This window comes from Colius striatus, chromosome 22 (assembly GCF_028858725.1).
Source record: "Colius striatus isolate bColStr4 chromosome 22, bColStr4.1.hap1, whole genome shotgun sequence".
In the NCBI taxonomy this organism is placed as follows: domain Eukaryota; kingdom Metazoa; phylum Chordata; class Aves; order Coliiformes; family Coliidae; genus Colius; species Colius striatus.
In genome coordinates, this window is record NC_084780.1 from 7,119,791 (window position 1) to 7,147,545 (window position 27,755).

Consider the following 27,755-nt stretch of genomic DNA (forward strand, 5'->3'; position numbering starts at 1 on the left):
ACCAATGGGAGAGGCCGCTGGCCGGGGGGCGGGGCCGAGGCGGGGGCGACACAGCCAATGGGCGCGGCGGGCGCGCGCGTGGCCGTTGCGGGACGGGGGCGGGGCGTTGGGGCGAGGCCACGCCCCCAGCCCCAGGCCACGCCCCCTCCCGGCGCGGCGCGCGCGGGCCGCGGGAGCCGGGGGCGGGAAGCGGTGAGCGGAGCGGGGGCACCGGGACCCCGGCACGGGCACGGCGGGGCGCGGGGCCAGCCAGCGCGGGCCGAGCCCCGGGGGGGAACGGGCGGGGGTGGGAGCCCCGGTGCGGCGATGGGAGCCCCGGTGCGGCGATGGGAGCCCCGGGGATGGGGCGCGGGGACGGAGACCCCTGGGGGGTGCGGGACGGATGGAAGCCCTCGGTTTGGGGATGGGGTCCTCCGGTGTGGGCTTGGGGGTCGGCACCTCCCCCGGGATCGAGCTGTGGGGCTGAGACGCTGCGCTGTGGGGGCGGGACCCCGCGGCGAGGGGTTCGGGTCCCTCCAGGCTGGGGCTGGGGTCCCGCGGGGGTCGCGGCGGCGGCCGTGACCGCGCGGTGCGGGGCTGAGACCCCTCGGTGCGGGCTGAGACCCTCTCCTTGTGCGGATGGGACCCCTCGGTGTGGGGCAGCGGATCCGCTCCGTGTGGGGTTGGACCTGCCGGGGGTGGGTCTGGGCCCCCCTCCACGATCGGGGCGCGGGGCCGGGGGTCGCCGGGGGTCCCCGGGCCGGGCCGTGCCCGGCTGTGCCGTCCCCGGTGGCGCAGAGCCGCGGCCGTGCCTGGCACCGGCGGGTCCCGGCCCCGGCTGATGCCGACGCCATCCGGATGGCCCACGGCGGGTCGGGAACACGGGTGGGGGTCCCCCGGGCCACGCGTGGGCTCCGTGGGTCACCCCCCCGTTCCCTCCCTGCAGCCCCTGTGCCGCAGCGCGGGCCGGGCCCAGGCCATGGCCGAGGAGCGAGGTAGGGCAGTGCAAGCGCCCTGTGCCCCCCCGGGTGCCCCCCGCGCTGGGGAGTCACGGCTCACCCCTCCTGTCCCCCCAGATGTCCGTTTTGTCACCGAGGAGAGCTTTGACTTCGGGTTCCTGTCCCCTTCAGACAGGTGAGGGGGGCACAGGGGATGTGGCACCCCATGGATGGGCTCCTGGGGGATGTGGCACCCCATGGATGGGCTCCTGGGGGGCACAGGGGATGTGGCACCCCATGGATGGGCTCCTGGGGGATGTGGCACCCCATGGATGGGCTCTGAGGGGCACAGGGGATGTGGCACCCCATGGATGGGCTCCTGGGGGGCACAGGGGATGTGGCACCCCGTGGATGGGCTCCTGGGGGATGTGGCACCCCATGGATGGGCTCTGAGGGGCACAGGGGATGTGGCACCCCATGGATGGGCTCCTGGGGGGCTCCTGGGGGATGTGGCACCCTGTGGATGGGCTCCTGGGGGATGTGGCACCCCATGGATGGGCTCCTGGGGGGCACAGGGGATGTGGCACCCCGTGGATGGGCTCCTGGGGGATGTGGCACCCCGTGGATGGGCTCCTGGGGGGCACAGGGGATGTGGCAGCCCATGGATGGGCTCCTGGGGGGCACAGGGGATGTGGCACCCCATGGATGGGCTCCTGGGGGATGTGGCAGCCCATGGATGGGCTCTGGGGGGCACAGGGGATGTGCCCTTGCCGCTGGCATGATGGGGGACACAGCACCCCACACCTCCTTGCCGCGAGGTGCCGGTGGGAGGGTGGCTCAGCGCCCTGGGTAACACCAGCCCCTTTCTCCCCCAGCCTGGAGGAAGAGGAGGATGAGGAGGGCGCGGGGGGGCCCGGGGGGAGCAGCGGGCGCTGGGCCCCCCTGAGCGGGGCCCACCTGGAGGAGATGATGCGGGAGGCCACGCTGCTGGCAGCGCAGCTGGAGCGGTGCCAGCTGCCCCCCCGCGGCCCCTCCGACGCCCGCAGCCCCCGCAGCCCCCGCCGCCAGACCTTCGTGGTGAAGGACAGCCCGGTGCGGGCCCTGCTGCCCACCGTGGAGACACAGGGACCGTCCCCCCCCAAACCCAGGGCGAGCCCTGCCGCCACCAGCGGCCCTGGCACACACAGGGTATGTGGCACCTTGTCCCGGGGGGGTCTCTGGGGTTGCCCCCCACTTCCATCCCCAGGGGTGGCGCTCAGCAGTGTCCTCGTGTCCCTCCTCTCTCTGCTCCCAGGTCTCGTCCAGCCGTCACCCCACAGCAGCACCCAAAGGACCCCCCGGAGCCAAGGGGCCCCCCCCGAGCCGGGTGGGTCCCTCCCGGCCGTGCCCCCCCCAGGGGCAGGGAGCCAGGAGCAGGGGGGGCAAGTTGGAGCTTCCTCATGGGGGAGCAGCAGGTATGGGGTGGGGGGCAGCCACGGGGGAAGCCAGGCCGTGGGGCGCTGGTGGGGGGCGCTGAGGGTGCCCCCCACACCCCTCACACACACCCCTGCTCTCCCCCCAGGCCAGCTGAAGGCGAGGGGGGCCGCAGCCCCGTGCCCCCCCCCCCAGCCGCCAGCCCCATGCCAAGGCCGCCAGTGCCCCCCCCAGCCGCCCCCCGGCCCCCAGCGCCATCCCTCGGGCACCCACCCGGACCCCGGCGGGGGGCACAGCACCCAGGGGGGGCTCAGCACCCAGGGGGAAGGCCCCTGCTCCCAGAGGTAAGATGGGTCCTGGCAGAGTTGGGGGGCAGGGGGGTTGCCCCCCTCCCGTGCCTCAGTTTCCCTGTGGCTCGTCTCCCCCTGCAGGCACAGCCCCCGCTGCTGCTGGCTGCAAACCCGGCCCCCCCCCGAGCCGCCTGCACCCCCCCCGGAAGCCAGCGGTCAGCAGCACCCCGAGGTGACCCCCCAACACCCAGAGGGGCACCCAGACCCCCACCCCCCTCCTGCTGGGAGAGGCGAGGTGGGGGCACTGGGGAAACTGAGGCACGGAGAGGGGAAAGATGCTGGTTGGATTTTGCTTTAATTACAAAAGGTCACGTCAGCAATAGGAACCCCCCCCTGCCCCCACCCCTCAACACCCAGGGGTCCCTCACCACTCCCTCCCCCCCAACCCCCCCCCATGTGCCACTGCCTGAGCCAGACCCCTGGGAGGAGGGAAAAGTATTAGGGGGACCCAGCCATCTCTGCACCCCTCAACTGATCCCCCCCCTCACCCCCTTCTCCATGTCCCACTCACCCCTCCTCATCTCCTTCCTGGGGGGGGGGTGGCACCGTGGGGGGGGCAGAGGGGGTTCAATATCCTTTTTTTTTATCCTTTTTTTCATGTATTTTTTAAATAAACCCCTTCAGAGGGCACAGGGCTGTGGCACTGCGAGGGGGGCACCCCGTGCCACCCCCCCAGGCTGCCCAAGCGTGCGTGTGGGGGGCCAATCCCTGCCAGGACCTGAAGTGCAATGGAGGAGAAGGGGGTGCCCATCCCTATGCCCCCCTCCTGCCACCCCCAGCGTCCCCACGTGCTGTCCAGACTGGTCCCAGTTAGATGGAGGTCTCGTCGCTCCTGGGGGTGGGGAGTGGTGATGGAGATGGGGGGTGGGAGGAGATAAAAATAACCAGACAGACAGATGTGTGACTGGGCGGGGTGTGGGGGGTTGCACCCAGGGCTCACCTGGGTGGGGGAGATGGGAGGGGAATGGCCCCCCCCCGATTTGGGGGAGATGGAAGGGATGGGACCTCCCCCCATTTGGGGGAGATGGGAGGGAGGAGGTGGGATCCCCCCATGGATTAATGGAGAAAATTAAAGAACAGAAATCTGTGAGGGTGGGGGTGAGGCGGAGAGGACAGGGGGTGGTTAGTACCCACGGGCTGGGAGACCCCCCTCCCTGGCACCCAACTGTCACGGGCACCCAGCACAGACCATCAGAGCCAATAGACACCCAACAGCTCCCCCTGGTACCCCATGGGCACCCCAACACGCCCCAGCCACAATGAGCACCCAACAGGCTCCCCCCAGCACCCAACGGCCCCTCATTGCTCCCCCAGCACCCAACGGCCCCTCCTGCCCCCCCCAGCACCCAAAGCCCCCCATTGCCCCCCCAGCACCCAACGGCCCCTCCTGCCCCCCCCAGCACCCAAAGCCCCCCATTGCCCCCCCAGCACCCAACGGCCCCTCCTGCCCCCCCCAGCACCCAAAGCCCCTCATTGCCCCCCCAGCACCCAACGGCCCCTCATTGCCCCCCCAGCACCCAACGGCCCCTCCTGCCCCCCCCAGCACCCAACGGCCCCTCATTGCCCCCCCAGCACCCAACGGCCCCTCCTGCCCCCCCCAGCACCCAAAGCCCCTCATTGCCCCCCCAGCACCCAACGGCCCCTCATTGCCTCCCCAGCACCCAACGGCCCCTCCTGCCCCTCCAGCACCCAATGGCCCCCCATTGCCCCTCCAGCACCCAAAGGCTCTTCACAACCACCCCCAGCACCCAACGGCCCCCCATTGCCCTCCCCAGCACCCAAAGCCCCTCATTGCCCCCCCAGCACCCAAAGGCCCCCCATTGCCCCCCAGCACCCAAAGCCCCTCCTGCCCCCCAGCGCTGCCGTTCGCGGCCGGTTCTCACTCGGAGCCAGACGAGTCCTCCTCGGGCCCGGCGCGGATGCTCATGGTGATGGGCGTGAGGCCGCGGAGCTGCTCCCGGAGGCTTTGCCGCGGGCGGGGGGCGATCGGGGCCCCTCTCCCGGGGCTTCCTCCCGGCCCCCCCCCGCCGGAGCTGCCCGAGGACGTTGGGGGGGGCGCGGGGACCCCCCCTCGCTGGCTGCTGGGGGAGGGGCCTTTCTTCTTCAGGATCCCTGCGGGGGGGGGGGAGCATCACTCTGGGGTAGGTGGGGGGTCCCCGCACCTTGAGGTGCCCCCCGTGGCACCCCCCTCCCTGTACCTTTGTGGGGGTGGGGCAGGGGCAGCAGCGGGGGGGCCCTGGGCAGCGCTCGGCCGTTGGGGTGGGGGGGGTCGCCCCGGGAGGGGTCCTCGCCCCCCACCGCGCCCCCCCGCGGGGTCCCGCCCCCCCCGTGTCCCCCGTTCTCACCGGCTGCTGGCACCGAGCGCTCCGGGGGCATCGGGCTGGCACCTGTGGGGGGGAGCTGTTGGGGGGGGGGACAGGGGCAGGGAATCCCCCCCAAACCCCACAGGGTGCTCCCCCACCCCTCCCAAGACCCCCCTCTTTTGGCACCACAGAGGGGGTAAGAGACCTCCCACCCCCATCCCCTAAGGCTCCCTGGACAGGGCAAGGGATCCCCCCAGCTTCAGCAGGTGCCCCCCTCACTGGCATTACCGGGGATGGGGGGGGGCAGGAGGGGTCCAGCCGGGGGGGCCCATCCCGGGGGCGCCTCGTCCTCGCTCTCAGAGGAGTGTGAGGAGCCAAAGGAGCCGCTCACATCCTCCCCCAGCGACAGGTCACTGTCCGAGTCCGAGTCGTGCTCTGGGGGACAAACACACACAGAGGTCAGGGTGGGGGGCAGTGCAGGGACACCCCCAGGTCACCCCCTAGCTGAGGCCATGCAGGGGTCTTACCCTCAGGCTGCTCCTGGGCTGTGAGGAAGAGCCCCCCAGGCTCAGCCGGTGCCCGTGGGCCAGGGCTGCCCGCCAGCCCCGAGTCCTCCCTGCTGGGGGGGTAGGGGGTGAGGGGGGACACCTGCACCCCTCAGCGCCCACCGGGCATCCAGCAGTGCCCACGGTCACTCTGTCACCCCCCACTGCCCACTCCCACCCCTCGTGCTGCTGTGACACCCCCCACTCAGCACCCACCACCCCACAGCTCCTCCACCCTATTGCCCAAATCCCCCCTCACGCCCCATCTGCCCACCCCCCGCTTTGCCACCCCCACCCCATGCTGCCATCCCCCTCTTCCTCCCTCATGCTGCTGTGCCATCGCCCCCACCCCACCATCCCATCACCTTCCTCCCCTGCATTACCCCCCAGCTGCCCACTCCCACCCCTGCTGCTGCCATCCCGTGCCCCCTCTGCCCCTGCCAGCCCCCCGAGCCCCCCGCTGTACCTGCGCACGAAGGGGATGTAGCTGTGGTGGCTCTTGCCGGTGCTGTGCGGGGACCCCGCGGAGCCCCCGGGCCCCGGCTGCAGCCGCCCGGCCACGTAGGTGCTGTCACAGCCGTAGCCCTGCGGCGGGATGGGATGTGACAGCTATGGGGGGGGCTATCCCCTCAGCCCAGCCCCCTCCCCATCGCCCCCCTCTCCCCTGGCACTCACGGAGGTCAGGGTGGCTTTGGTGGCCATGGCGGGGTCGGGGCCGCGGCTGCGGGCGCAGCTGAGCCGGAGGCTCCTCCGCACCTCTTTGCTCAGCACCACGCAGAAGAGGAAGATGAGGGGACCCTGGGGTGGGGGAGAGTGGCAAGGGGGCACATGGGCAGGCAGCCAGCACCCACTTGTGCCCCCCTTGGTATTCCAAAGAGGGCAAGAGACCCGCTGTACAACACCCCCTCCCCCCAGTAGCTCAGGGACCTCCCAGGAGCAGGGGGGCTCATCCCTGTAGCTCAGGCCTGTGGTGACCCCCATCATCTCCTGGCCCCACCCCTAAACAGGTCCCAAGGTATAGGGGGAGAGGGGTGTGATGCTATGGAGTGTTGGGGTATTGAAGGGGATACAGAGAATTAATGGGGTGCAGGGAGCTACAGGGTGAGACAAGTATGGGGGATGAAGGGAATAGGGGCTCAGGGGGCTATTGGGGCCGAAGGGAGCTATAGAGGGCTACAGTGGGCTACAGAGTGTTGCAGAGAGCTATAGGGAACCTGGGGCACAGAGTAAAGGGGATGGAGGGGACAGAGATTCAGGGAGGTATAGGGGGGCAGAAGGTGTGGGGATGCATGGGGAGGGAGCAAAGACTATACAGGGGAAGTGGGGGGGGGCTGGGGGTGTTGTGGGGGCAGAGGGGGGTGTGTGAGGGGTGGGGCTGGGGGGTCCTGCTCACCTGGAGGCAGTTGGAGAGGGCGAAGAGGTAGTGGAGGAGCAGCGCATCGCTGTTGACAGCGAGCAGGGCCAGGAGCCAGCCCAGGCTGGGCAGCGCCAGCACCACGGCAGCCGTCTGCAGCCCGGAGCTGTGGGATGCCCTCAGAGCCTGCCCCACGGCTGCCCCACAGCTCCCTGACCCTGCTTCTCCTCCCCAGCTGTGGGCACCATGGCTGCCCCACCACTCATGGGTGCCCTCCATGCCCTCCCACCCCCCACAGACACTCCACTCCCCTCTGCACCCCAAGGGTGCCCCAGTCCCCCTCCACCCCCAGGGGTGTCCCTGCACCACACAGCTGTTGCCACCTACAGATGCTCCAGCCCCCCATGTCCATCCCCCCCCGGCTTGCTCCAGCCCCCCATAGCCCCATAAACACTCAGGACACCCATGTCCCCCCACCGGCACTCCAGATCCTCCTGCCCCCACGGGTGCCCCATGCCCAACCAAGTCACTCACCTCGTGCCCTTCTTCTCCAAGCCCTGGTGTGTGCCACAGCTGGCCCTGGCTGCCATCACGAGGAAGAAGATGCTGACCTGGGGTGGGGAAGGGGCAGAGGGGTGAGCAGGGGGTGGGCTGTGCCCCCCACTTCCCCCCGGGCAACCCCCCCCGGTCCCCCCGCTACGCACAGCAAGGGCGCAGGCGCCGGGCCCGGCCAGGCTCCACACCAGGCTGTCGTGGAGGGAGAACCAGCAGAAGTCGGGGTTCCCGTAGCCCTCGGGGTCCAGCCCCACCGCCAGCCCTGAGCCACGCACGGGCGGGTCAGGGGCGGGGCCACAGCAGGGGCGGGGCCACGGACTGAGGGGCGGGGCTATGAGGAAGGGGCGTGGCTACCGACTAATAAGCGATGCTATGGGCAAGGGGCGGGGCTAAGGACAAGGGGCGGGACTATGGGCGAGGGGCGGGGCTACAGTGATGGTGCTGTAGAGAAGGGGCGGGGCCATGACCAAGGGGCGGGGCTACAGGGTGGTGGGCGGGACTATCGAGCGAGGGGCGGGGCTACAGACTGATGAATAATCTATCACACGAGTGGGCGGGGCTATGACCAAGGGGGCGGAGCCATGCAAATGAAGACGGGGCTATGGCCATGGGAAGGGGGGTGCAATGGCTGGGGGGGGGCGTGGGAATGGGGCGGGGTTATGGACACGCGGTGTGGGGGCGTGGCTAAAGTGGGCGGGGTTTGCGTGACGGGGCGGGGCTTGTGCGTGGGGCGGGGCTCACCCGTGACCAGCGCGGGCCCGCCCCAGCCCAGCACGTGGTAGAAGCGCATGGGCCCGCGGTCGACGCGGCGGCGCTCGCGGAGGCGCCGGTAGAGGTGCAGCCCCTCCAGCAGCGCCCACGCCACCGCGCTCAGGTGCAGGAACTGCAGCAGCACCGCCACGGCCGCGCACAGCGCCTGTGCCACACGGCCACGGGTCACCACACGGGTCAACGTCCACCCCACGGCCACGGGTTACCGCCTACGCCCACCACCCACCCCGTGCCACCACCTGCCCACGGACCCACAGCCTCACGCGCCCCCTGCAGCACACCCACCCTCCCCACACCAACCACATGCGCAACCCCCTACCATGAGTTCCCCCCCTCCATTAGCCCCACTCCCTCATAGTCCCACATTGCATTATCCACACCTTTTATTAGCCCTTCCCCATTAGCACCATCCCCATTAGCCCCACTCCTCCCCCCATCCCACCTTGGGACCCCTAATCCCTTTGAGCCCCTGTCCCCCAGCCCCCTCCCACTTCTCTCAACTACTCACCGTCCCATCCCATCCCATCCCGTCCCATCCCGTCCCGTCCCGTCCCGTCCCATCCCATCCCATCCCATCGCATCCCATCCCATCCCATCCCATCCCATCCCATCCCATCCCATCCCGCCCCGTCCCGCCTCACCGGCCGCTCTCCCTGGTTGATGCCGAGCAGGAACACGAGCTGCGCGAGCAGCAGCGCGGTCGCGGCGTGACGGCGGATGCGGTGGCGGTTGGCGCGGGGCCCCCCCGGCCCCCCCAGCGCCAGCACCGCCCCCAGCAGCCCCGCCAGCCCCACCCCCAGCGAGCCGTAGGTCAGCGCGGCCAGCGGCAGCAGCTCCCGGCTCTGCGGCACCAGGGGGAGGCACGGTCGGTAACGGCAGCACCCACGGGACAGTCCCGACGGGATACAGCCCATGGGATATGCCCCATGAACACTCCCCAGGAACACTCCCCACCCTATGACACTCACTCCCATGGGGTACAACCCACGGAACACATCCCACGAGACAGACCCACATCGCTGCTCCCCATCCTCTCCGTGTCCCGCGTGTCTCTTTGTGCCCCTCCCGGGCCCCTCTTATCCCGTGTCCCCCCCCACCATACCCCCCCATCCAAGTCCCCCCGCTCCCCGCACCCACCTCCCGCCGGGAAATGTCCCTCCCGGGTCCCCCGTCCCTCTCGTGCCCTTCCCACCCGTGTCCCGCCCCCCGCCCGTGCCCACCTCCCGCCGGGAGATGTCCATCAGCACGGCGAAGCTGCTCAGGTGGCGGCACTGGCAGCTCACGTGGCTCCGGTTGCGGAAAACGACTTCGCAGCCCCGCGCCGACCATCCGCCCGCGCTGCCCACCCTGCACGGCACCTCAGCCACACACCCGCGGGGACACCCCCCAGGGACACCCCCCAGGGACACCCCCGGCACCCGCAGCCACCACCAGCCACACACAGGCACCCACGGGACACTCCTCCCGGAGTCAACCCCCCTCAGCCATCACTTGCCACCCTGGGGCACCCGTGGGGATATCCCCAGGGACACCCAGCCCCCTAGGGACACCCACCAGCATCCTCAGCCACCACAAGGGACACCCCAAAGGACATCTCCCTAAGGACACCCCTCCCAGGGACACCCACCAGCACCCTCAGTCTCCAACTGCCACCCCAGGGCACCCATGGGGATACCCTTACCCCAAGAACACCCACCAGCACCCTCAGTGACACCCCAGGGGTCACCCTGTCCCTTGTCCCTGGGGTGTCCCCGTGGAGGTGTCCCTGTCCCCCAACTGACCGCAGCGAGTGGTTCCAGAAGACACAGACGGGTTTGGAGCGCTCCTGGGTCTCGAGGAGGCGGAACTGGAGGGTGAGGGGCTGGGGCAGTGCCCGCGGTGCCCAGGGTGCCCCCGCAGCCCCTGCCTGCACGCTGATGCTCACCACTGGTGTGTTGATAACGGGGCGCTTGGGCACCCTGAGCGGGGGGCACAGGGTGAGGGGCTGCCTGGCCAGTGCCACCCCACATCCCTCCTGCTGCCCCTGCTGTGCCCTGGCACCCTCAAGACTCCTGTGCCAACACCACCGGGCACCTCCATGAACGGCCTCAGCCCTATGCCCTCACCCAATCCTCCTTGACCCTCCTCTGGGCATCTCCCCTCTCCTCCACCCTCACCTTTAGACACCCCACAGCTACCCCCCCACCCCTTGTACCCCAAGCTTTGGGCACCCCAAAGGCATCTCCCCCTGTGCCCTCACCCCCATTCCACGTGCCCCTACCCATGGGCAGCCCCCCTCAATTCCCTCTCCCCCACTTCTGGCACCCCACAGACACCCTCCCCAGCCACTCCCCCCCATCCCTGGGGACGCCCCCTCAGCGCTCATCTCCCAGCGCTGCCTCCCCTGCCGTGCCCCCCCAGTGCCCCCTCCGTGCCCCCAGCCCACGGGGCACCTCAGGCTGCGCTTGTCGCTGTCGTAGAGCTGCGGCAGGAGCCCGGCCAGGGTGCGGTAGATGATGACGCTGGCGATGGCAGTGCCCGGAGATGGTGACGGGGACGGGTGGCGTCTGCGCCGGGTCACCCGCGTCACCCCGTCCTCATCCTCCTCCTCCTCTTCAGCCTCCTCTTCAGCCTCCTCCTCCTGCCCATCTGTGCCCTGCACTGGCTGCCCCTGCCCAGCCGAGGGCTCTGGGGCACAGGGGGTGTGAGGCTGTGTCACCATCACGGCTGGGACAGGTGCCCAACCCTGCCAGCCCCATGCCAGGGACCTCACCCCTGCCAGTCCCATGCCACATTGGGGTCCCCAGCCCTGCCAGACCAATGCCAGTGTTGCCAGTCATGCTCATCCCATGGCCATACAGGGATCCCCCCAACCCTTCCCTCCCAGCCCCATATCTGTGCCAGGATCCCTCCAACTCTCCCCCTCAGCCACTCCAGGGTGCTCCATCACCCTGCCCACCCCCGGGTTGTGCCAGCCCCCCTGTGTCCCCCCTTACCCCTGCCCACAGTGGGCTGGAAGAGGCTGTGGGGCAGGATGACGGTGGTCTCCAGGTCAGGGGGGTTCTCCCCGCCCCGCAGCGCCTCGTACCGTGGCAGCCGAGCACCCGCCGAGCTCTCTGAGTCCAGCCGCACCACCGACACCACTGTGGCACCATGGGGGGATGGCACCCAGCCCCTGTCACCCAGCCCCTGCCACCCACTGACCCTGCATCCACTGACCCTGCACCCACAGACCTCAGCACCCAGCCCCTGGCACCCACTGACCCTGCACCCACCCCCCAGCACTCATCCCCTGGCACCCACCAACCTGGCACCCAACCCCCAGCATCCAGCCCCCAGCACCCACCCTCCAGTACCTACTGACCTGGCACCCAGCCCCCAGCACCCACCCTCCAGCACCCACTGACCCTGCACAACCCTCCCAGCACCCACCGACTCTGCACCCACCCCCCAGCACCCACAGACCCTCAGTCCCCAGGAACACGCTCATCCATGCCCCCAGCACACCCCCTTGTCCCCATGCCCCTCGTGCCCCGCCATGCCCCGCTGACCGATGTTGGGGGTGACGATGGTGAAGGGGCTGAGGTAGGTGTGGGGCATGTTCTGTGCCAGGGCGCTGGCATACTCCTCGAAGTGCCTGAGCAGCCAGGCTGTGCCGCCCTCCGTCTGCTGGATGCGCTCCCAGTGCCGCTTGTTGCGGGCGTCCAGCAGCGCGCTGCCCACGCGCAGCAGGTTCTGCGGGCACGGCCACGCTGGGCACCGCTGCCCACGGCCCTCGCCCCACCGGCCACGGGGAGGGGGCTGGGGGGCCTTCCCCTCCCTCCCTCCCTTTGCCTCCCTGCCAAGCACCAACACCTCCCGGCCACGAGGGTGCCCATCGCCCAGCCCTGTGCCCCCTGGTCCCATCACAGTGCCCATCACCCTGGCACTGGGGTTCCCCACCCAACGCTGGTGTCAATCGCTCCAGTGTTTGAGCTCCTGTACTCCACATTGGTGCCCATCACCCTGGCATTTGGGTTCCCCACCCCACCATGGTGCCCAACACCCCTGCTTTGGATCCCTCACTCCATATTGGTGCCCATCACCCCGGTATTTGGGTTCCCCACCCCACCTTTGTGCCCAACACCCCTGCCTTGGGTTCCCCACCCCACGTTGGTGCCCATCCCCCTGGCATTTGGGTTCCTCACTGCACCTTGGTGCCCACCACCCCTGTGTTCAGGTTCCCCACCCCACATCGCTTCCCACCGCCCTGGCATTCGTGTTCCCCCAGTTCCCCCTCGCCGTGTGCCCGCCGTGCCCGTTACCTCGGTGAAGTGCGCGTCCTGCGTGGCCGCCATGCGGAAGCCGCGCTGGGCGCTCTCGTGGCGCAGCAGCCGCGCTGCCAGCCCGTAGGCCAGGCGCAGGTCGCTGCCGAAGGCGGGGGGCCCTCTCCGCGTGGCCTCGCGCAGCTGCAGAGCCACTCGCCGCGACTGCGCCGCATCCCACCGCGACTCGTTCCGCGCCAGCTGCTCCGCCTGATGGGCACCGGCTCAGCGGGGGCACGGAGGGGGCAGCCGCCGCCCGCCCCCCGCCCCCGAACGCCGCTCACCCAGACGCGGAGGGCGGCGAAGGCCACGGAGCTGCAGTTGAGGAGGTCGGGGGGCAGCCAGCCCCGCTGCTCGTCGCAGTGCCGCACGGCCGTGCCTGGCACACGGGGCACAGCGGTGTGTCACCGGCCCCGGCCCGGCACGCTGCTCACGCTGACCGGGCACCTCACGCCAGTCCTGTGCCAGCTCGGCCACTGTGTCACCCTCTGACCCATCTGAGCGGTGCCACCACCACAGCACCCCCTGCCCTGACCCAGTGTCACCCCCTGCCCCATCTGAGTGGTGCCACCACCACGTCATCCCCTGCTCCTGCCCTGGTGTCACCCCCTGCTCCATCCCAGCAGTGCCACCAGTGTCACCTCCCCTCACCACATCACAGTGGTGCCACCACCACGTCACCCCACAGCTCTACCCGAGAAGTGTCACCACGGTCTGCCCCTTTAAGCCATCCCAACGCTGCCACCACGATGTCACCCTCATGGCTGCCCCTGCAGTGCCACCATAGTATCACCACCCCCCTCCTCCCCACGGTGCCCCCCACGGTGCCACCCCCACTTACCAACAGAGCCCTTGGGACAGGGGGCAGCCGCGGGCAACCCGAAGCGGGTGCGGGGCCACCAAATGTCAGCCTCGATGGCACGGGGACAGCTGTCGTAGTTGACTGTGAGGCAAAGCAGGGTGTCAAAGCAGGGTGTCACAGCAGGGTGGCACAGCAGGGTGGCACTGGGTGACAGCAGCAGCACCCAGTCACCGGCACCCAGGGTGACAGAGGTGCCCCTTGGCCGCAGCACCCAGGGGGACACGGAGTGACACAGGGTGACAACAAGGTGATGTGGGGGTGACAGCAGGGTGACACTGAGTGACACAGAATGACAACTGAGTGACAGTGGGTGACAGCAGGGCAATATGAGGCGATGCCAGGGTGATATAGGGTGACGACAGCAGAGTTTCACAGGGTGCCAGGGGGTGATATCACAGTGACAGAGTGCCAGTGGGTGCCAGCAGGGTGCCAACAAGGTGACACAGGGTGACAACAGAGTGACATAGGGTGTCGGTGGGTGCCGGCGGGTGCCCGGGGTGCCGCGTCCCACCTTCGCAGCCGCTGGCCGTCACCTCGGCGAAGGGGTTGTCGCAGCGGTCGCAGCGGCGGCCGATGACGCCGGGCCTGCAGGGACACTGCCCCGACGTGCGGTGGCAGCGGCGCGACACGGCCCCTCCCGCGAAGCAGTCGCAGCGCTGGCACGAGGCGCTGCCCGCCGCGCGGAAATGGTTCTCCTGGGGGGGCACGGGAGGGTGAGGGGCGCGGGGGGCAGCGGGGGGAGGGCAGCAGGGGGACGGGGCATGGTGCCCACCTTGCAGTGACACTCGCCCGTCGTCTTGTTGCAGTCGGGGTCGAAGCCCTGAGCGACGTCGCAGCCGCAGGGGCCGCACGTGGGGTGACCCCACCAGCCCCGAGGGCACGGCTGCGCCTCCCTGCCGGGGGCAACGCCGTGTCACGGCGTGGCCCCTGCCCACCACAGCCCTGGCACAGCCACCCTGCCCTTTGCATGGCCACCGAGGCTCCTGCATGCTCACCGTGCCCACTGTGTGCCCACCACCTCCCCTGCACGGCCACCACTGCCCACCATGCCCAACACGCCCCTTTCATGGCCACCCCATGCCCACCACGTCCCTTGCACAGCCATTGTGTCTCTTCCACACCCACTATGCCCCTTGCACACCATCACATCCCTTGCATGCCCACCATGTGCCCACATCTCCCCTGCACACCCACCCTGGCCCCTCATATGCCCAACATCCCCCTTGCATGCCCACCATGTGCCCACCACATCCCTTGTATGGACATCATGGCCCTTGCATGCCCCTTCCACCTCACCACTCCCTCGTGCCCACTCACTTGTGCTCACAGTAGGGCCCAAAGTGACCCTGTGGGCACTGGCACGTGTAGCCCTGTGCCGTGCCCGGGCTGCGGGTGCAGGTGGCTGGGGGCTGGCAGGGGTTGAGGGCACAGGCGCTGATGCAGTTGTCACCAAAGTAGCCTGGGCACAAGGATGGGCACAGGGGAGGGGGAAAGGGGAGGTGTTGGATGGGGGGAGGGTTGGCACAGAGGAAGGGGGGTAGTGCCATGAGGGAGAGAGGGATGGGGCATTGGGGAAGGGGACAGTGCAGGTGGCAGAGGGTGGCAAGGTGCGGGGTAGGTGCTGGGGAGTGGCAGAGGGTGGCAAAGGGTGGCAGTGGGGGCTGGGGAGGGGCAGTGGGTTGCAACAGGCACTGGGTGAGTGCAGGGGTGGGCAGTGGGTACCAAGGGATGCCAGAGGGGTGTGAAGGGAGCGGGACAGTGGGTTGCAGAGGATGGCAGAGGGTGGTAGTGCGTGGCAGCAGGGAGAGTGGTGGGTAGTAGGTGCTGGCAGGGGCAGTGGGTACGAGGGTTGGCAGTGGGTGGTGGGGGGGTGCAGAGGGTGCCAAGGGAGAGGACTGGGGAGCTGTGGGTGCTGGGGGAGGGCATGGGGGGCAGAGAGTGCTGGGGAAGAGGAGTGGGGGACAGTGGGGGGACAGTAGGTGCCGGGATTGGCAGTGGGGGGCAGTGGGGGGCAGGGGAGAAGAGTTGGGGTCCGTGGGTGCTGGGGGGGGGCAGTGAGGGGCAGAGGGCAGCGGGAGGGGGGCAGTGGGTGCCAGGGCTGACAGTGGGTGCCAGGAGGGCGGCAGTGGGGGGCAGAGGGCAGCGGGAGGGGGGCAGTGGGTGCTGACCGGGGTGGCAGCGGCAGGAGAAGCTGTCCCACTCGTCGCGACAGTCGCTGTGGGGGGGGCACGGTCCCGCCGCGCACGGGTCGGGGGGGGCGCAGCCTCGCTCCACCCCCACGCGCGCCGCCGCCTCCTCCGGGCGCGGGGCCGCGCCGCCCACGCGCGCACCCTGCGGCACCCGCCACACGTCACCCCGAGGCCCGACCCCCCCGACACCCCCCCGACACCCCCGCCGCGACCCCTCGCTGCCGCTCCGAGACCCTCCCCCCGCCACGCTCCGCGCCCCCCGCCCGCGCGCCCCCGTGCCCGTACCTGCAGGCAGCCCACGAAGCCCTGTTCCACCGTGCCCCCGCTGCCCTCCAGCCCGCCCAGGCTCAGCTCCTGCACCCGCAGCCCCTGCAGCTCCACGGCCACGTCGGCCACCGCCTGCGGGCACAGAGAACCCACACCCCGCGACGTGAGTGCCCGCCCCGTGCCGGCGCCGTGCCTCAGTTTCCCCCCGCCGGGGCTCAGCCTACCTGCTGGCGGCCGTAGTCGAGGGTGAGGAGGAGGAGGGTGGCGGGGGGGGCACGGCCGGGGGCCGCCCGCAGCTCCAGCTGCAGGTGGTGCCAGGCGCCGTCGCTCACCCTGGCATGGGGCAGGCGCAGCCAGGACAGCCGGGACCCCTCCTGCCAGACGCCCGCTGCCGCCTGCCCCCCGCTCAGCTGGCAGAGGGACGTCAGAGACCCCCGGGCACTGTCCCCGGGCAATGCCCCCCCTCCAGGTGTGGCAGATCCCTGGCACTGCCACCCCCAGGGGGGATATCCACCCTCCCAAGGACAGCAGTCATCCCCTAAGCTGCCCCCAGGGTAATGCCCTCACCCCTCTACATGTCAACACCCCCCGACCCATGGCCTTACTCCCCTCATGGCTGTGCCCCCTATGCCAATGAACCTCCCATGACAACCCTCCCACAGCTATACCCCTGTCACCTTCCATGCCCATACCCCTGTGCCAACCTCCCCATGCTCATAACCCCCTGTGCCAACCTCCCATGCCCATAACCCCCATGCCAATCCCAGCCCCCCATGGTCATACCCCCTCTGCCAATCCCAGCTCCCTGTGGCCATACTCCCTCTGCCAATCCCATTTCCCTCGTGCCCGTATCCCCTCTGCCAATCCCCCCATGCCCATACTCCTGCCATGGCCACCACCTCCCATGCCCCCCATGCCCACACTCCCCCCGGGCACACCTGCAGGGTGATGGTGGCCGTGGGGCCAGCGCTGGCCCACAGCAGCAGCCCGTGGGGGTGCCGGGTGCGGAACATGAGCGCCAGGTGCCAGGGCAGGGTGATGGGCAGTGCCAACCCGCTCCAGGACACGCGGCTGCTGCCCACGAACCGCTGAGGATTCGCCATCTCTGCGGGGAGAAGGGGCTGCCATGGGGTGGATGCCCACCCCCCCAAACACACAGCCTCCCCCAGTGCCCCCCCGGTACCTTCCTGGCAGGTCTTGCCCCCGAAGCCCAGCGGGCAGCGGCAGCTGAACCCGTCCCACTCGTGCACGCAGGTGCCGCCGTTGTGGCATGTGTTGGCATCACACAGCGTCTTCTTGGCCGGGCAGCCTGTGGGGATGGGGCATGGGGCTCATACCTCCACCACTGCCCGGGATCCCCAGGCTCTCCCCATGCCCAGGTGGCACCGGGACTCTCAGGTATTGTGTCCCAAGGCGCCCGGAGCATTCTCCAGCCCCACAGCGCTGGCACTGAGCCCTCCCCACATCCCACAGGGCACAGAGCCCACCCACCCCAGCACCTCCCCAACCCCACGTGCCCTTGAACCTCCTCCAGCCCTGGCACCCCCTGACCCCACATCTCTGCAGCCAGGGCACACAGCCTCCTCTCCCCATGCCCCCCATCAAGCCCCATAACCCTGGCACCACTTAACCCCACATCCCCTCCCACTCCCCATATCCCCACACCCAGGGGGCACAGCCCCATGGCCCTGGCACCTCATACCCCCCCTCCCATGTCTCACGTCCAAGGGGCACAGCCCCACAGCCCTGGCACACCGTGACCCCCCTGCCCCACGCCCCTCCCGCCGCGCCCCGCGGTGCCCGCACCGGGCACGGTGCCGTTGTTGGCGATGAAGGCCGCCATGTCCACGGGCCGCTGGTCGATGTGCAGGTGCCTCATGCAGCCCACGAAGTGGCGGCTGCGCACCGGGAAGCTCTCGGGCAGGGTGGGCACCCCCCCCAGCAGCAACGGCCCCGTCAGGTCCAGGGACCTGCAGCACCCACCGTCACCCACGGGCACCCCGGGGAGCTCCAAGGGATGCCCCAGCCATGGGCACCCCCAGGGATCCCCGAAGGGATATTCCATCTCCTCCACCCAATGGGATGCCAAAGGAACCCCCTCGAGGGAACCCCCACCCATGGGCATCCTGGACCCCAATGGATGCCCCATTCATGGGGACCCCGAGGGATACTCCTCAAGGGACGCCCAATTAACCCATGGGAACTCCAAGTGCCACCTCTGAGACCCCCCCTGAGCACCCCAAGGGACCAGAAGGGCCCCCCCCACCCGTGGGAACCCCAAGAGACCCACCCATGGGAACCCCAAGGGCTCCATCCACCCCCAGGCACCCTGAGGGACTCTCAAGGGCTCCCCAGCCCACGGGAACTTTAAGGGACCCACAAGGGACCCCCAAATGGACACCCTATTCATGGGCACCCCAAGGGGCCCTCCTCACCCCTGGCCACCCCAAGGGACCCCCACACCCCCCATCTCTCCCACGAGGACCCCGAGGGATCCCCTCCCTATCCACGGGGACTTCCCAAGGCACCCCCTGAGGAGCCGCCTGCCCACGGGGACCCCAAGGGCTCCTCCCACCCCGGGGTCCCCCCGAGCCCTCGGCCGAGCCCCCCCTCACTTCTTGCCGCCGCTCTGGGTGCCCCGGGCCGCACACGAGTAGTTCCCGGCGCGGGCGCCGAAGCGCAGCGCGATCCCCGGGTCACACTCGTCCACGGTCACCACGGCCACCTTCTGCTCCGACGGGCCCTGCGGCAGCCCCGAGCGGCCCAGCACGGCCTGCGAGGCGGGGGGAGGGCAAGGAGGGGGCGCCCGAGCCGTGACACCCACCCGCGGCACCCACCCGCGGCACCCAGACCCGCTCCCGCAGCCCTGCGCCGCCCCGACCGGCCCCTGCTCCCTCCCAGCCCCCTGCTGCCTCCCACCATCCCTGCTCCCCCTGGCCCCCCCTGGTCACCCTGACACCCCCCCGCTCCCCCTGGCCCCCCTGCTCCCCCTGACACCCCCCCGCTCCCCCTGACCCTCCCATGCTCCCCCAGACCCCTCGTGCTTTCCCTGACCCCCACTGCTTGCCCCAGATCCCCCAGTGCTCCCCTTGAGCCCCCCCTGCTCTCCCAGACCCCCTGTGCTCCCCCTGACCCTGCCCTGCCCCCCTCATCCCCCTGTGCTCCCCCAGACCCCTCCTCTCTTGCCCCCAAACTCCCCCCTGCTCCCCCGACCCCTCTGTGCTCCCCCACCTTGTTGTAGTAGTGGAGCTGGACTCGGTGCCACTGCCCATCGCTGACCCCACCAGGCACAAAGGGGGACACAGTGGTGGTGGTCTCACCTGTGGGCACAGGTTGGGCAGGGGGCATGAGAGGGGCAGAGTTGGGGGTGGGCACAGGGAGGGTGGAGCAGGGGGAGGTGCCAGGGCTGCAGTGCCAGGGCTTGGGGCAGGGTGCAGGGCCAGGGATGCAGTGCCCATGCTGTGCCAGGCAGCGCTTGGCTGCAGTGCCCAGGGGGGTGTCGGGGTGCGGGGGTCCCGGGGGCACGGTGCCCATACCTGCTGAGAAGCTGAACTGGATCTGCTCGCCCACGATCTCCAGCGCCACGAAGTCGTGTCGCTCGTTGAAGCGCCCGTTGTAGAGCAGGAGCCCGTCCCGCTCCGTGGTGGCAAACCTGGCACAGGGAGGAGTGACGGGCTCTGCCCACCACCCCCACCCCACACCGTGCCCCCCGCAGCTCCCTGGCCTGCCCCCTGCCCCAGCACCCTGCCCAGTTGGTGCCCATCATCCCCCGCCCCCCTCCACCACCCCACACCCCAAATGATGCCAATCACCCTCCAAGCCTGTGGCCCCACATGATGCCCACAGGGTGCCCATCACCCCCTACACACACTCCCCAGCCCATGCCATGGGGTGCCCACCAGCTCCCACCCCACCACCCCATTTCATGCCAACATTCACCCCCCACCCCATCCGATGCCCATGGGCACCACTGACCCCAAACAGTGCCCATGAGACACCCCCCCACCCAGGGGGCACCCACCACCCTCCCCCGATGATGCCCGTGGTTCACCCACCACCCTCAATGATGCTCAAGGGATACCCACCCCCCTACCCCCCGATGCCCCCCTGGGCCCCCCTCGCCCCCCTGGGGCCTCACGTCAGGCCGAGGGTGAAGTGGAAGCGCTGTCGGAGGCCGCGGAAGGTGAGGAAGGAGCTGGGGGGGAAGCTGCGGGTGCTCATGGCACAGAAAGGCTTCTCGTAGTGCCCGGGGGGGCACTGGCAGCGGAATCCCCCCACCAGCAGGTTCAGGCAGGTGCCCCCGTTGCGGCAGACCCCCGGGGCGCAGCGGCCCCCCCGGGCACTCAGCTCACAGCGCTCCCCTGTGCGAGGTGCAGTTGGCATCTGGCACCGTGCCCGGGCAGCCGCACACCCCCCGCTGCAGGGGGCATGGGGGGTGTCCCCTCTGCCACCCACAACCCCCCCAGAGCATCCAAGGCAACTGAATCCAGCCCCTTCCCCTCAGCTGGTGCCACTCCCCCCCACCCAAAGTGTCCTGTGGGGGTGTCAAGGGGGTTCCAGGGTGGCACTGGGCTGTGCCCAGTGCCACCAGTCTCCTCATGACCATGTGGTGTGTGTCCCCCCATCCCCCCAGGACAGATGGGGTGTCCCCAGGGTGTCCCCACACCTCAGGGCATCCCCAGGACTGCCCCCACCCACGTCCCTATCTCCCCCCCAAACCACCTGCAGGGACCACCCCGGGGGGAAGGACAGAGGGGAGCTGCAGGTGGGTGGTGGGGAGCAGACAAGGTTGGGGATAAAGGGAGGTGAAGGGGGAGACTGGGGGGACATAAGAGGGGGCAGAGGGGAGGGAGGTGGAGAGAGGGTAGAGAGGAGGAAGACGAAGGCACTGGAGAGAGGGGAGGAGAGTGGGATGAGGATGGAGGGGCTGAGAGGGGATGGAGGAGGGATGAAGAGATGGAGGGGGGAAGGAGGATAGGTGGATGGTTGGAGGGAAGGATGGGTGGAAGGATGGATGGAGGGACAGAGAGAAGGATGGATGGAAGGATAGAGAGAAGGATGGAGGGATGGATGGACGGAGGGATAGAGTGATGATGGAGGGATGGATGGAGAGATGTTGGAGGAACAGTTTAGAAGGGTTGATCAGAGGGGAACTGGACAAAGGGACGCCGTGCTGACCACGCAGAGGACGGGAACCGTTGCCAGAGGGTCAGAAGCAGCCAAGGTGCCCCCCCAGAGCCCTCCCGGGGCTCTCACCCGTGAAATCCTGGTGGCACTCGCAGGTGTAGCCGCCCTCGCGGCTGCGGCACTGCCCGTGGGCGCCGCAGGGGCTGGAGTAGCACAGGTCGATCTCGGTGTCGCAGTAGTCGCCGGTGAAGCCGGGCGGGCAGCGGCAGCGCAGCCCGGGCACGGGGCGGATGGGCCGGAACAGGACGGTGTCCGAGGCCAGGAAGGGGGCGGAGCTGTCGAAGCGCAGCACGGACACGCAGCGCAGGTAATTCTCACAGGGCTCCCGCAGACACACGTTGTCGTCGAAGGGCAGCACCCGCTGCGCAGAGACGGCGGCCAGCAGCGAGCGGTTCAGGTAAAGCCGCTCCCGCAGCTCCTCGGAGGAGAAGAAGCGGCCGGGCCGGGCCGGGCCGGGCAGCAGCACCGACAGGCTGACGTTGAGGATCCGCGCCGGGGCCGCGTCCGCGTCGGGCTGGATGTTGAAGAGGACGACGCGGTGCCGGGACGTGCCCAGGACGGCGGCGACGCCGTGGAGGAAGCGGCTGAGCAGAGGCGAGAGGAAGCGCTCCTGGGCCATGTCGGCCAGGCGCAGGGTGATGCTGCTGCTCAGCATCTCGTCCGTGATGACCGTCACCCGCAGCGTGCACTGAGCCGTCGCGCTGTGGAGCCCGTCTAGGGGGGAAGGGGGGACAGGGGGAGCGGAGGGGAGGGGGTCGGTGACAGTGCTGAGGGAGGTGGCACTGCCGGTGGCACCTGTGGGACGGGCATGGGGCACACGCTGTGCCGGGGAGAACCTGGTCCGGGGCACCCACAGCGCCGGGATGGGGTGGGTGGGACAGGGAAAGGGGGCACAAAGCTCCGGTGTTGGGGCATCCACCTTCCTCCTATTCTTCCTCCTCCTCCCCATTCACCTTCCTCCTCCTCATCCACCACCTTTCTCATCTTCTTCTTCCTCCTCTACTTTCCCCCTCTGACTCTTCCTCCTTCGGCTCCACCTTCCTCCTCTCCCTCATCTTCCTCATCCAGCTTCCTCCTTTGCCTCATCCCCTTCACTTTCCTCCATCCCCTCCCTCTTCCTCCTCCTCCAGGCCAGGACAAGGGGCGTGGGGGACGTGGGACAGATGGAGAGCAGGAGGCAGACGGAGGGATGGAGGGAGTGGGGGGGCACTGGGGGGAGGGAGCAGGGGGTGACGCCGGGGGGGGATGGGCTGGAGTTGCCCGGTGGCCCGTGGCCGGTGGCCGTGGCGGGGGAGGGGGTTGCCATGGCTGCGGCCATGGGGGCTCAGCTATGGCCGGGGCCTTTGTTCCCCTCCAGCTGCCCCCCCACCCCACCCCCGCGCTGAGGGGGGGCAGAGCTGGGCTTGGGGGGGGCTCCCTGCCCCCACCTTTTGTTTCCTCTTCTCTTTGTGCAGTTGGAGCAGGGAACAACCCGGCGAGAGGTGCTATCGGGGGGCAATGGGGATCCCCCAAAAACAGATGTGAGTAGGTTTGAGAACACTCCCAAAGGGGAGGCCAAGACCTACCCCCAAATACACACCCCAGGCCCTGAGCCCCCCCAGCAAACACACACAGGGTCCTGCCCCCTCAATTCCCTGCTGCAGGGTTCTGAACTCCCCTCCCCAACATGCACTGGGGTATTGACCCTCCCAGGCACCCAGGGCTGAAGGCGGGGAAGTAAAAAAGGGGGGTGCTGGGGACCCCAACTGGCCCCCACCAGGATGCTGAGGCTGGAGTGAGGGGCATAACGTCCCTATTGTGTCTGCACCCCCAAATCTGGAGGAGGTGGTCAGGACAAGGTGGAAGGGAGGGAAACAGCCAAGATGTGGTAGTAGGACCCCAAAACACCTCTGGACACTGGACGTGGAAAGTCAAAGGCAAGGTGATGTGACCTCAAACCACATCAGGACAACGTATAAAGGGGAGAGACAGTCAAAGATGGGGTGGTGCGACCCCAAAACAATTCATGACCAGGTACAAAGGGGTTGAAAGCACCCACAAGTGCTTCCTTAACCCCCAAACCCTCTAAGCTCCCACCCCCCAAACTGAGGGGGGGTCTTACCTGAGACAGAGACCCTCATGACGGCCTCCAGCGGGCGGTTGGTGTCCAGGGCCGGGCTGAGGCGCAGGTCCCCGCTGCGAGGGTCCAGCAGCAGCAGGTTGAGCTCGTTGCCCTGCTCGAAGGTGTAGGTGAGGCTGTCGGAGACGTCGGGGTCGTGGGCAGGGATGCGGCCGATGACCCCCACGGGGAAGCCGCCCGAGCCGTTGGTGATGTAGTTGTTGAAGAGGATCTCGAAGTTCTTGAGCTGGGGGGGGTTGTCGTTGGCGTCGCGGAGGCGCACGTGGACGGTGGCGCGGCTGACCAGGGGAGCCGAGGTGGCCTGGACCACCATGACGTACTCAGCCTTGGTCTCATAGTCCAGGTCAGCCAAAGCTGTGAGCTCACCGGAGAAGATATCGAGCTGGAAGACCTCGGGGATGTTGCCCTCCACGATTTGGTACATGATCTGGGCGTTGGTGCCCTCGTCGGGGTCGGTGGCCGTGATCCGGGCCACCACCAGCCCGATGGGGCTGTTCTCCTCCACGAAGATGTCGAACTCATCCCGCTCGAAGACGGGAGGGTTGTCGTTGACATCCAACACCGTCACCCCGATCTCCACCGGCGTCCGCTTGGCCGGGACCCCCTTATCCACGGCGAAGGCCCGCAGGGAGTAGAAGGGCACGTTCTCCCGGTCGAGGCGGCGCAAGGTGCGGACGATGCCCGAGGTGGACTCGATGATGAAGTCACCATCACCGTCGTCGCCGCCTTGGAAGGTGTAGAAGACTCTACCGTTGAGCCCCGAGTCGCGGTCGGTGGCGGAGACCTGGAGGACGCTGGTGAAGGCCGGGACGTCCTCGTAGACGGAGCCCTGGTAGGAGTCGTGGAGGAACTGGGGCGCGTTGTCGTTGACGTCGCTCACCAGGATCTCCAGGTAGGTGGTGTCGGATTTCTGGGGGATGCCGTTGTCCCGAGCTGTGATGGCCAAGGTGTAGGACACCTGGTCCTCGTAGTCCAGCTCCATCTGGGTGGTGACGGCCCCCGTCTCAGCGGCGATGCGGAACTGGGGGATGCTGTCCTCCATCAGGTAGGTGATGCGGGCGTTCTCCCCCGTGTCCTCATCCGTGGCGCTGATCACCACCACCGTGGTGCCCACTGGCCGGTCCTCGTTGACATTGACGGTGTAGTGGGAGCTCTGGAAGACGGGCCGGTGAGTGTTGGCGTCGGTGACGTTGACGACCACCTGAGCCGTGTCCTGGCGGGTGCCGTCGGAGGCGGCGACGGTGAGGAGGTACTGCCGCTCCAGCTTGTAGTCCAGGGGCAGGGCGAGGGAGATGAGGCCACCGCCGCTCTGGCTGGTGATGGAGAAGCGGTTCCGGGTGTTGCCGCTGGAGATCTGGTAGGTGATGACGCTGTTGGCATCACGGTCGATGGCGGAGACGGTGAGGACGCTGGTGCCCACGGCCGCGTCCTCGTTCAGCCGGGCGCTGTACTCGCGCCGCGTGAACTCGGGGCTGTTGTCGTTGACGTCCAGGATGGTGACGCTGACGCTGGCGGAGGAGGCCATGGGGGGGTTACCCTGGTCCTGCGCCTCCACCTCGAAGCTGTAGAAGTCCACGGCCTCCCGGTCCAACTCAGAGGCCACCACGATCCAGCCGGTGCTGTTGTTGATGGCGAAGGGGAAGCCGGCCCCGGTCTCCATGAGGGTGTAGACCAGGCGGCCGTTGTCACCCGAATCGGCGTCGATGGCTTGGATGTGGATGACCGAGTAACCCACCGGCACGTTCTCCAGCACGGTGGCCTGGAAGGGGGTGCTGACAAAGATGGGGGCGTTGTCGTTGACATCCAACACCTGGACGGTGACCAAGCCGCTGATGTTGGAGAGAGGCGGGCGGCCGCCGTCCTGCGCCCGGATCCGCAGCGTGAACTCCTTGTTGACCTCGTAGTCCAAGGCGCTGACCACGTCCAGGGCGCCCGTCTGGGCGTCGATGTAGAAGTGGCCGCGGGAGTTGCCGCTGACGATGCTGTAATGCACCAAAGCGTTGCTGCCCCGGTCGCGGTCGGTGGCCGTCACCCGCAGCACGGCCGTGTTGGGGGCCACGTCCTCGGGGACCTGCGCCACATATCGCTTCTCGCTGAACTGCGGCGCGTTGTCGTTGTCGTCCTCCACGGCGATGCGCACGGTGGCCGTGGCGCTGCGGGGCCCCGGCTCCTGGCCCTGATCCGCGGCCTCCACCAACAGCTCGAAGGCCTCCACGGCCTCTCGGTCCACAGGGCCGCGGGTGCGGATGACGCCCGAGCGGGGATCGATCTCGAACACCTCGTTGGCGCCGTCGGCGTTGAGGAGCCGGTAGAGGACGTTGGCGTTGGGACCGGCGTCGCCGTCGGTGGCTCGCACCGTCAGCACCTCGTAGCCCACCTCCAGGTTCTCCCGCACGCTCTCGCGGTACTCGGGCTGCTCGAAGGCCGGGTCGTGGTCGTTGGCGTCGCTCACCGTCACCGTCAGCGTGGCCATGGCGCTGCGCCGGGGCGTGCCGTGGTCCGCCGCCGTCACCCGGAACACGTGGGTGCTCTTGCTCTCGCGGTCCAGGGGCGCGGCGGTGGCGACGGCGCCGGTGACGGGGTCCACGGTGAAGAGAGCGTCGGAGCGGCTGTCGAACAGGGCGGCCATGGAGTAGCGCAGCCGTCCCGCCTCCCCCTCGTCAGGGTCCAGGGCCGTGAGCCGCGTCACCGCCGTCCCCGCCGGCTGGTTCTCGCCCACCGAGGCCTGGTAGCTGGAGGGCTGGAACTGTGGCGGCGTGTTGGGGCTGCGGCGCCGGCGGGAGCGGCTGCGGCTCCGGGGGCCATTCCCAGTCCGCCCAGTGCTTCCAGTATCTCCGGTGCTGCCGGGCACGGCGGCGGCTCCAGCGTCCCCGGCGCTCCTGCTGTCCTCGGGGACTCGGGTGCTGTCGGTGCTGCCGGCGCTGCCGGCGCTTTCACGGCCGCGGGCGCTCTCGGGGGTCCCGCTGCCTCCGGTGCCCCCCGCGCCGCCGCCGCCTCGGAAACCCCCATCACCGCCGCCGCCATCCGCGGAGCCGCCGGCAGCCGGTGCGGGCCCGCGGCCGCCGCTGTCCCCGGTGCCGCTGGTGCTCGCGGAGAGCCCCGCTCCGCCGCTGTCCCCGGTGCCGCCGGAGCTGCCGCTGTCCCCGGTGCCGCCGCGGGGCCGGAGCAGCGGCAGCCGGGCGCCGGGCGGGCAGGTGCCGGTGGCGGTGGGGGATGCGGTGGGGGGTGCGGCGGGTGCCGGTGGCGGGTGTCGGGCCCGGGCGGGCGCGGGCAGCGGCAGCAGCAGCAGCAGCAGCAGCAGCGGCAGCGGCGCGGGGCCGGTTGCGGGGGTCGCGGCGCGGGCGGGCGGAGCGCCCATGGCGCGTGCGGCCGGTGCGGGGCCGGTGCCCGCTGCGCCCCTCCCGCCGCCCGCGCGCGCCCGCCGGGGCGGGGCCGGCGCCGCACCGACCTGCGCCGCGCTTAAAGGAGCCGCCGCCGCCGCCCCCGGGCCCGCCCGCGGCCCCGGCCCCGCCCGGCCGGCTGGGGAGGGACGGGCACGGCACAGACACACAGACGCGCACGGCGGGCGCACGCTGCGGGGGTCGCGCGTGGGGATGGCGCGGCGGCGGCCGGGCTGCGCACGTGCGTCCCGAACACGCGCGGCCCCCACGCGCGCGCTCCCGCACCCCGCGGCTCCGCACGCGCACCTTGCGCGCAGGTCGCACACGCACACGCACGGAGAACACGCGTGGGACGCCCGTCGCGTTCCACACACGCACCCGGAAACACGCGGTGCACACGCAAAACAGCCGCGGGTCGCGCACACACACACTGTGCACACGGGGAACAGGCACATGCTGCACACACACCCCCTGCACACACATCACACACACAGAGCATGTTGCACACCTACAGATCACTCACAGCACACTGAGCTGTGTTGCACACACACACACTCCCCATGCACACTGTGCACACACATCACACAGAGTGCACACACACAGAACAGCCGTGTTGCACACCTACAGAACACACATCCCCAGAGCTGCATGCTGTACACACAAACAAGTGTGTTTCCCACACGTACTGTGCACAGCTGGAACACACACAATGCACACACACCCCTCACACACATGGAGCAGACACAGAACACGTGTGTTTGACACATACAGAACACACACGGCACACACAGCCACCCCCATGGCCACAGTGCACACCTGCAACACACACACCCCTAACACACAGCACACAAACACCTCCCCTTACACACACATCACACACACAGCTGCCTGTTGCACACACACACAGCTTCCCCAGGCACACCGTGCACACCCAGAACACACACTCTGCATGTCACACACACACACAGAGCACACCCCAGGGGCACAAACAGCAGCACACACACGTGTGACATATGACATGTCAGACTGTGACACCCCCACGCTCCCCATCACCCCACAGGCCTGGGTCACCCCTTGCACACCCTGGGGCACTGTGGGGCAGGGGATGTATCCCCACGGGTGGCCGAGGGTGCAGCCCCCCCGTGCTCAGCACCCACGCAGCAGCGGGCTCAGCGCCCAGGGTGTGGGTGCTGGGCAGGACGGAGCAGAGCCAGCAGCAGAACGGGTCTGACGGGTGCGTGGAGTGGGGGGGGGGGGGGG

At 69.2% G+C, this 27,755-nt stretch overlaps 2 protein-coding genes across 2 annotated transcripts; one reads left to right on the plus strand and one right to left on the minus strand.

Annotated features, from left to right (window-relative positions):
- Positions 1-156: 156 nt before the first annotated feature.
- PSRC1 (proline and serine rich coiled-coil 1) lies at positions 157-3,392 on the plus strand. The gene is made up of 7 exons (XM_062013730.1): positions 157-192; positions 926-974; positions 1,056-1,113; positions 1,793-2,105; positions 2,212-2,371; positions 2,479-2,674; positions 2,762-3,392. Exons 2-7 carry the CDS (start codon positions 959-961, stop codon positions 2,976-2,978), a joined length of 960 nt encoding a protein of 319 aa, XP_061869714.1. The 5' UTR covers positions 157-192; positions 926-958; the 3' UTR covers positions 2,979-3,392.
- On the minus strand, positions 3,096-25,780 carry CELSR2 (cadherin EGF LAG seven-pass G-type receptor 2). Its single transcript, XM_062013731.1, has 35 exons — positions 23,098-25,780; positions 21,066-21,710; positions 19,948-20,170; positions 19,346-19,461; positions 19,041-19,129; positions 18,425-18,582; positions 17,616-17,779; positions 16,993-17,118; positions 16,748-16,914; positions 16,034-16,219; positions 15,828-15,941; positions 15,522-15,684; positions 14,671-14,812; positions 14,126-14,246; positions 13,865-14,048; positions 13,333-13,434; positions 12,776-12,870; positions 12,492-12,701; positions 11,739-11,922; positions 11,164-11,330; positions 10,641-10,810; positions 9,990-10,166; positions 9,429-9,555; positions 8,850-9,050; positions 8,179-8,353; positions 7,587-7,699; positions 7,417-7,493; positions 6,922-7,048; positions 6,204-6,326; positions 5,995-6,113; positions 5,511-5,602; positions 5,272-5,418; positions 5,026-5,067; positions 4,564-4,792; positions 3,096-3,512 (listed from the first exon to the last, which is right to left on the minus strand). The coding sequence occupies exons 1-35, from the start codon at positions 25,742-25,744 to the stop codon at positions 3,491-3,493; spliced, it is 7,944 nt and encodes a 2,647-aa protein (XP_061869715.1). The 5' UTR covers positions 25,745-25,780; the 3' UTR covers positions 3,096-3,490.
- Between the last annotated feature and the right edge of the window lie 1,975 nt (positions 25,781-27,755).

What these genes read in the sequence shown, in the direction of transcription:
- CELSR2 (XM_062013731.1), bottom strand. Translation starts at nt 25,744, where the DNA reads ATGGCCGCCCTGTTCGACAGCCGCTCCGACGCTCTCTTCACCGTGGAC. An exon ending in GACGGCCAGCGGCTGCGAAG is followed by an intron (nt 13,435 to 13,864) that starts GTGGGACGCGGC and finishes TTTGCCTCACAG; the next exon opens with TCAACTACGACAGCTGTCCC. An exon ending in TACATCCCCTTCGTGCGCAG is followed by an intron (nt 5,603 to 5,994) that starts GTACAGCGGGGG and finishes CTACCCCCCCAG; the next exon opens with CAGGGAGGACTCGGGGCTGG.
- PSRC1 (XM_062013730.1), top strand. An exon ending in TCCTCATGGGGGAGCAGCAG is followed by an intron (nt 2,372 to 2,478) that starts GTATGGGGTGGG and finishes CTCTCCCCCCAG; the next exon opens with GCCAGCTGAAGGCGAGGGGG. An exon ending in GAAGGCCCCTGCTCCCAGAG is followed by an intron (nt 2,675 to 2,761) that starts GTAAGATGGGTC and finishes CTCCCCCTGCAG; the next exon opens with GCACAGCCCCCGCTGCTGCT.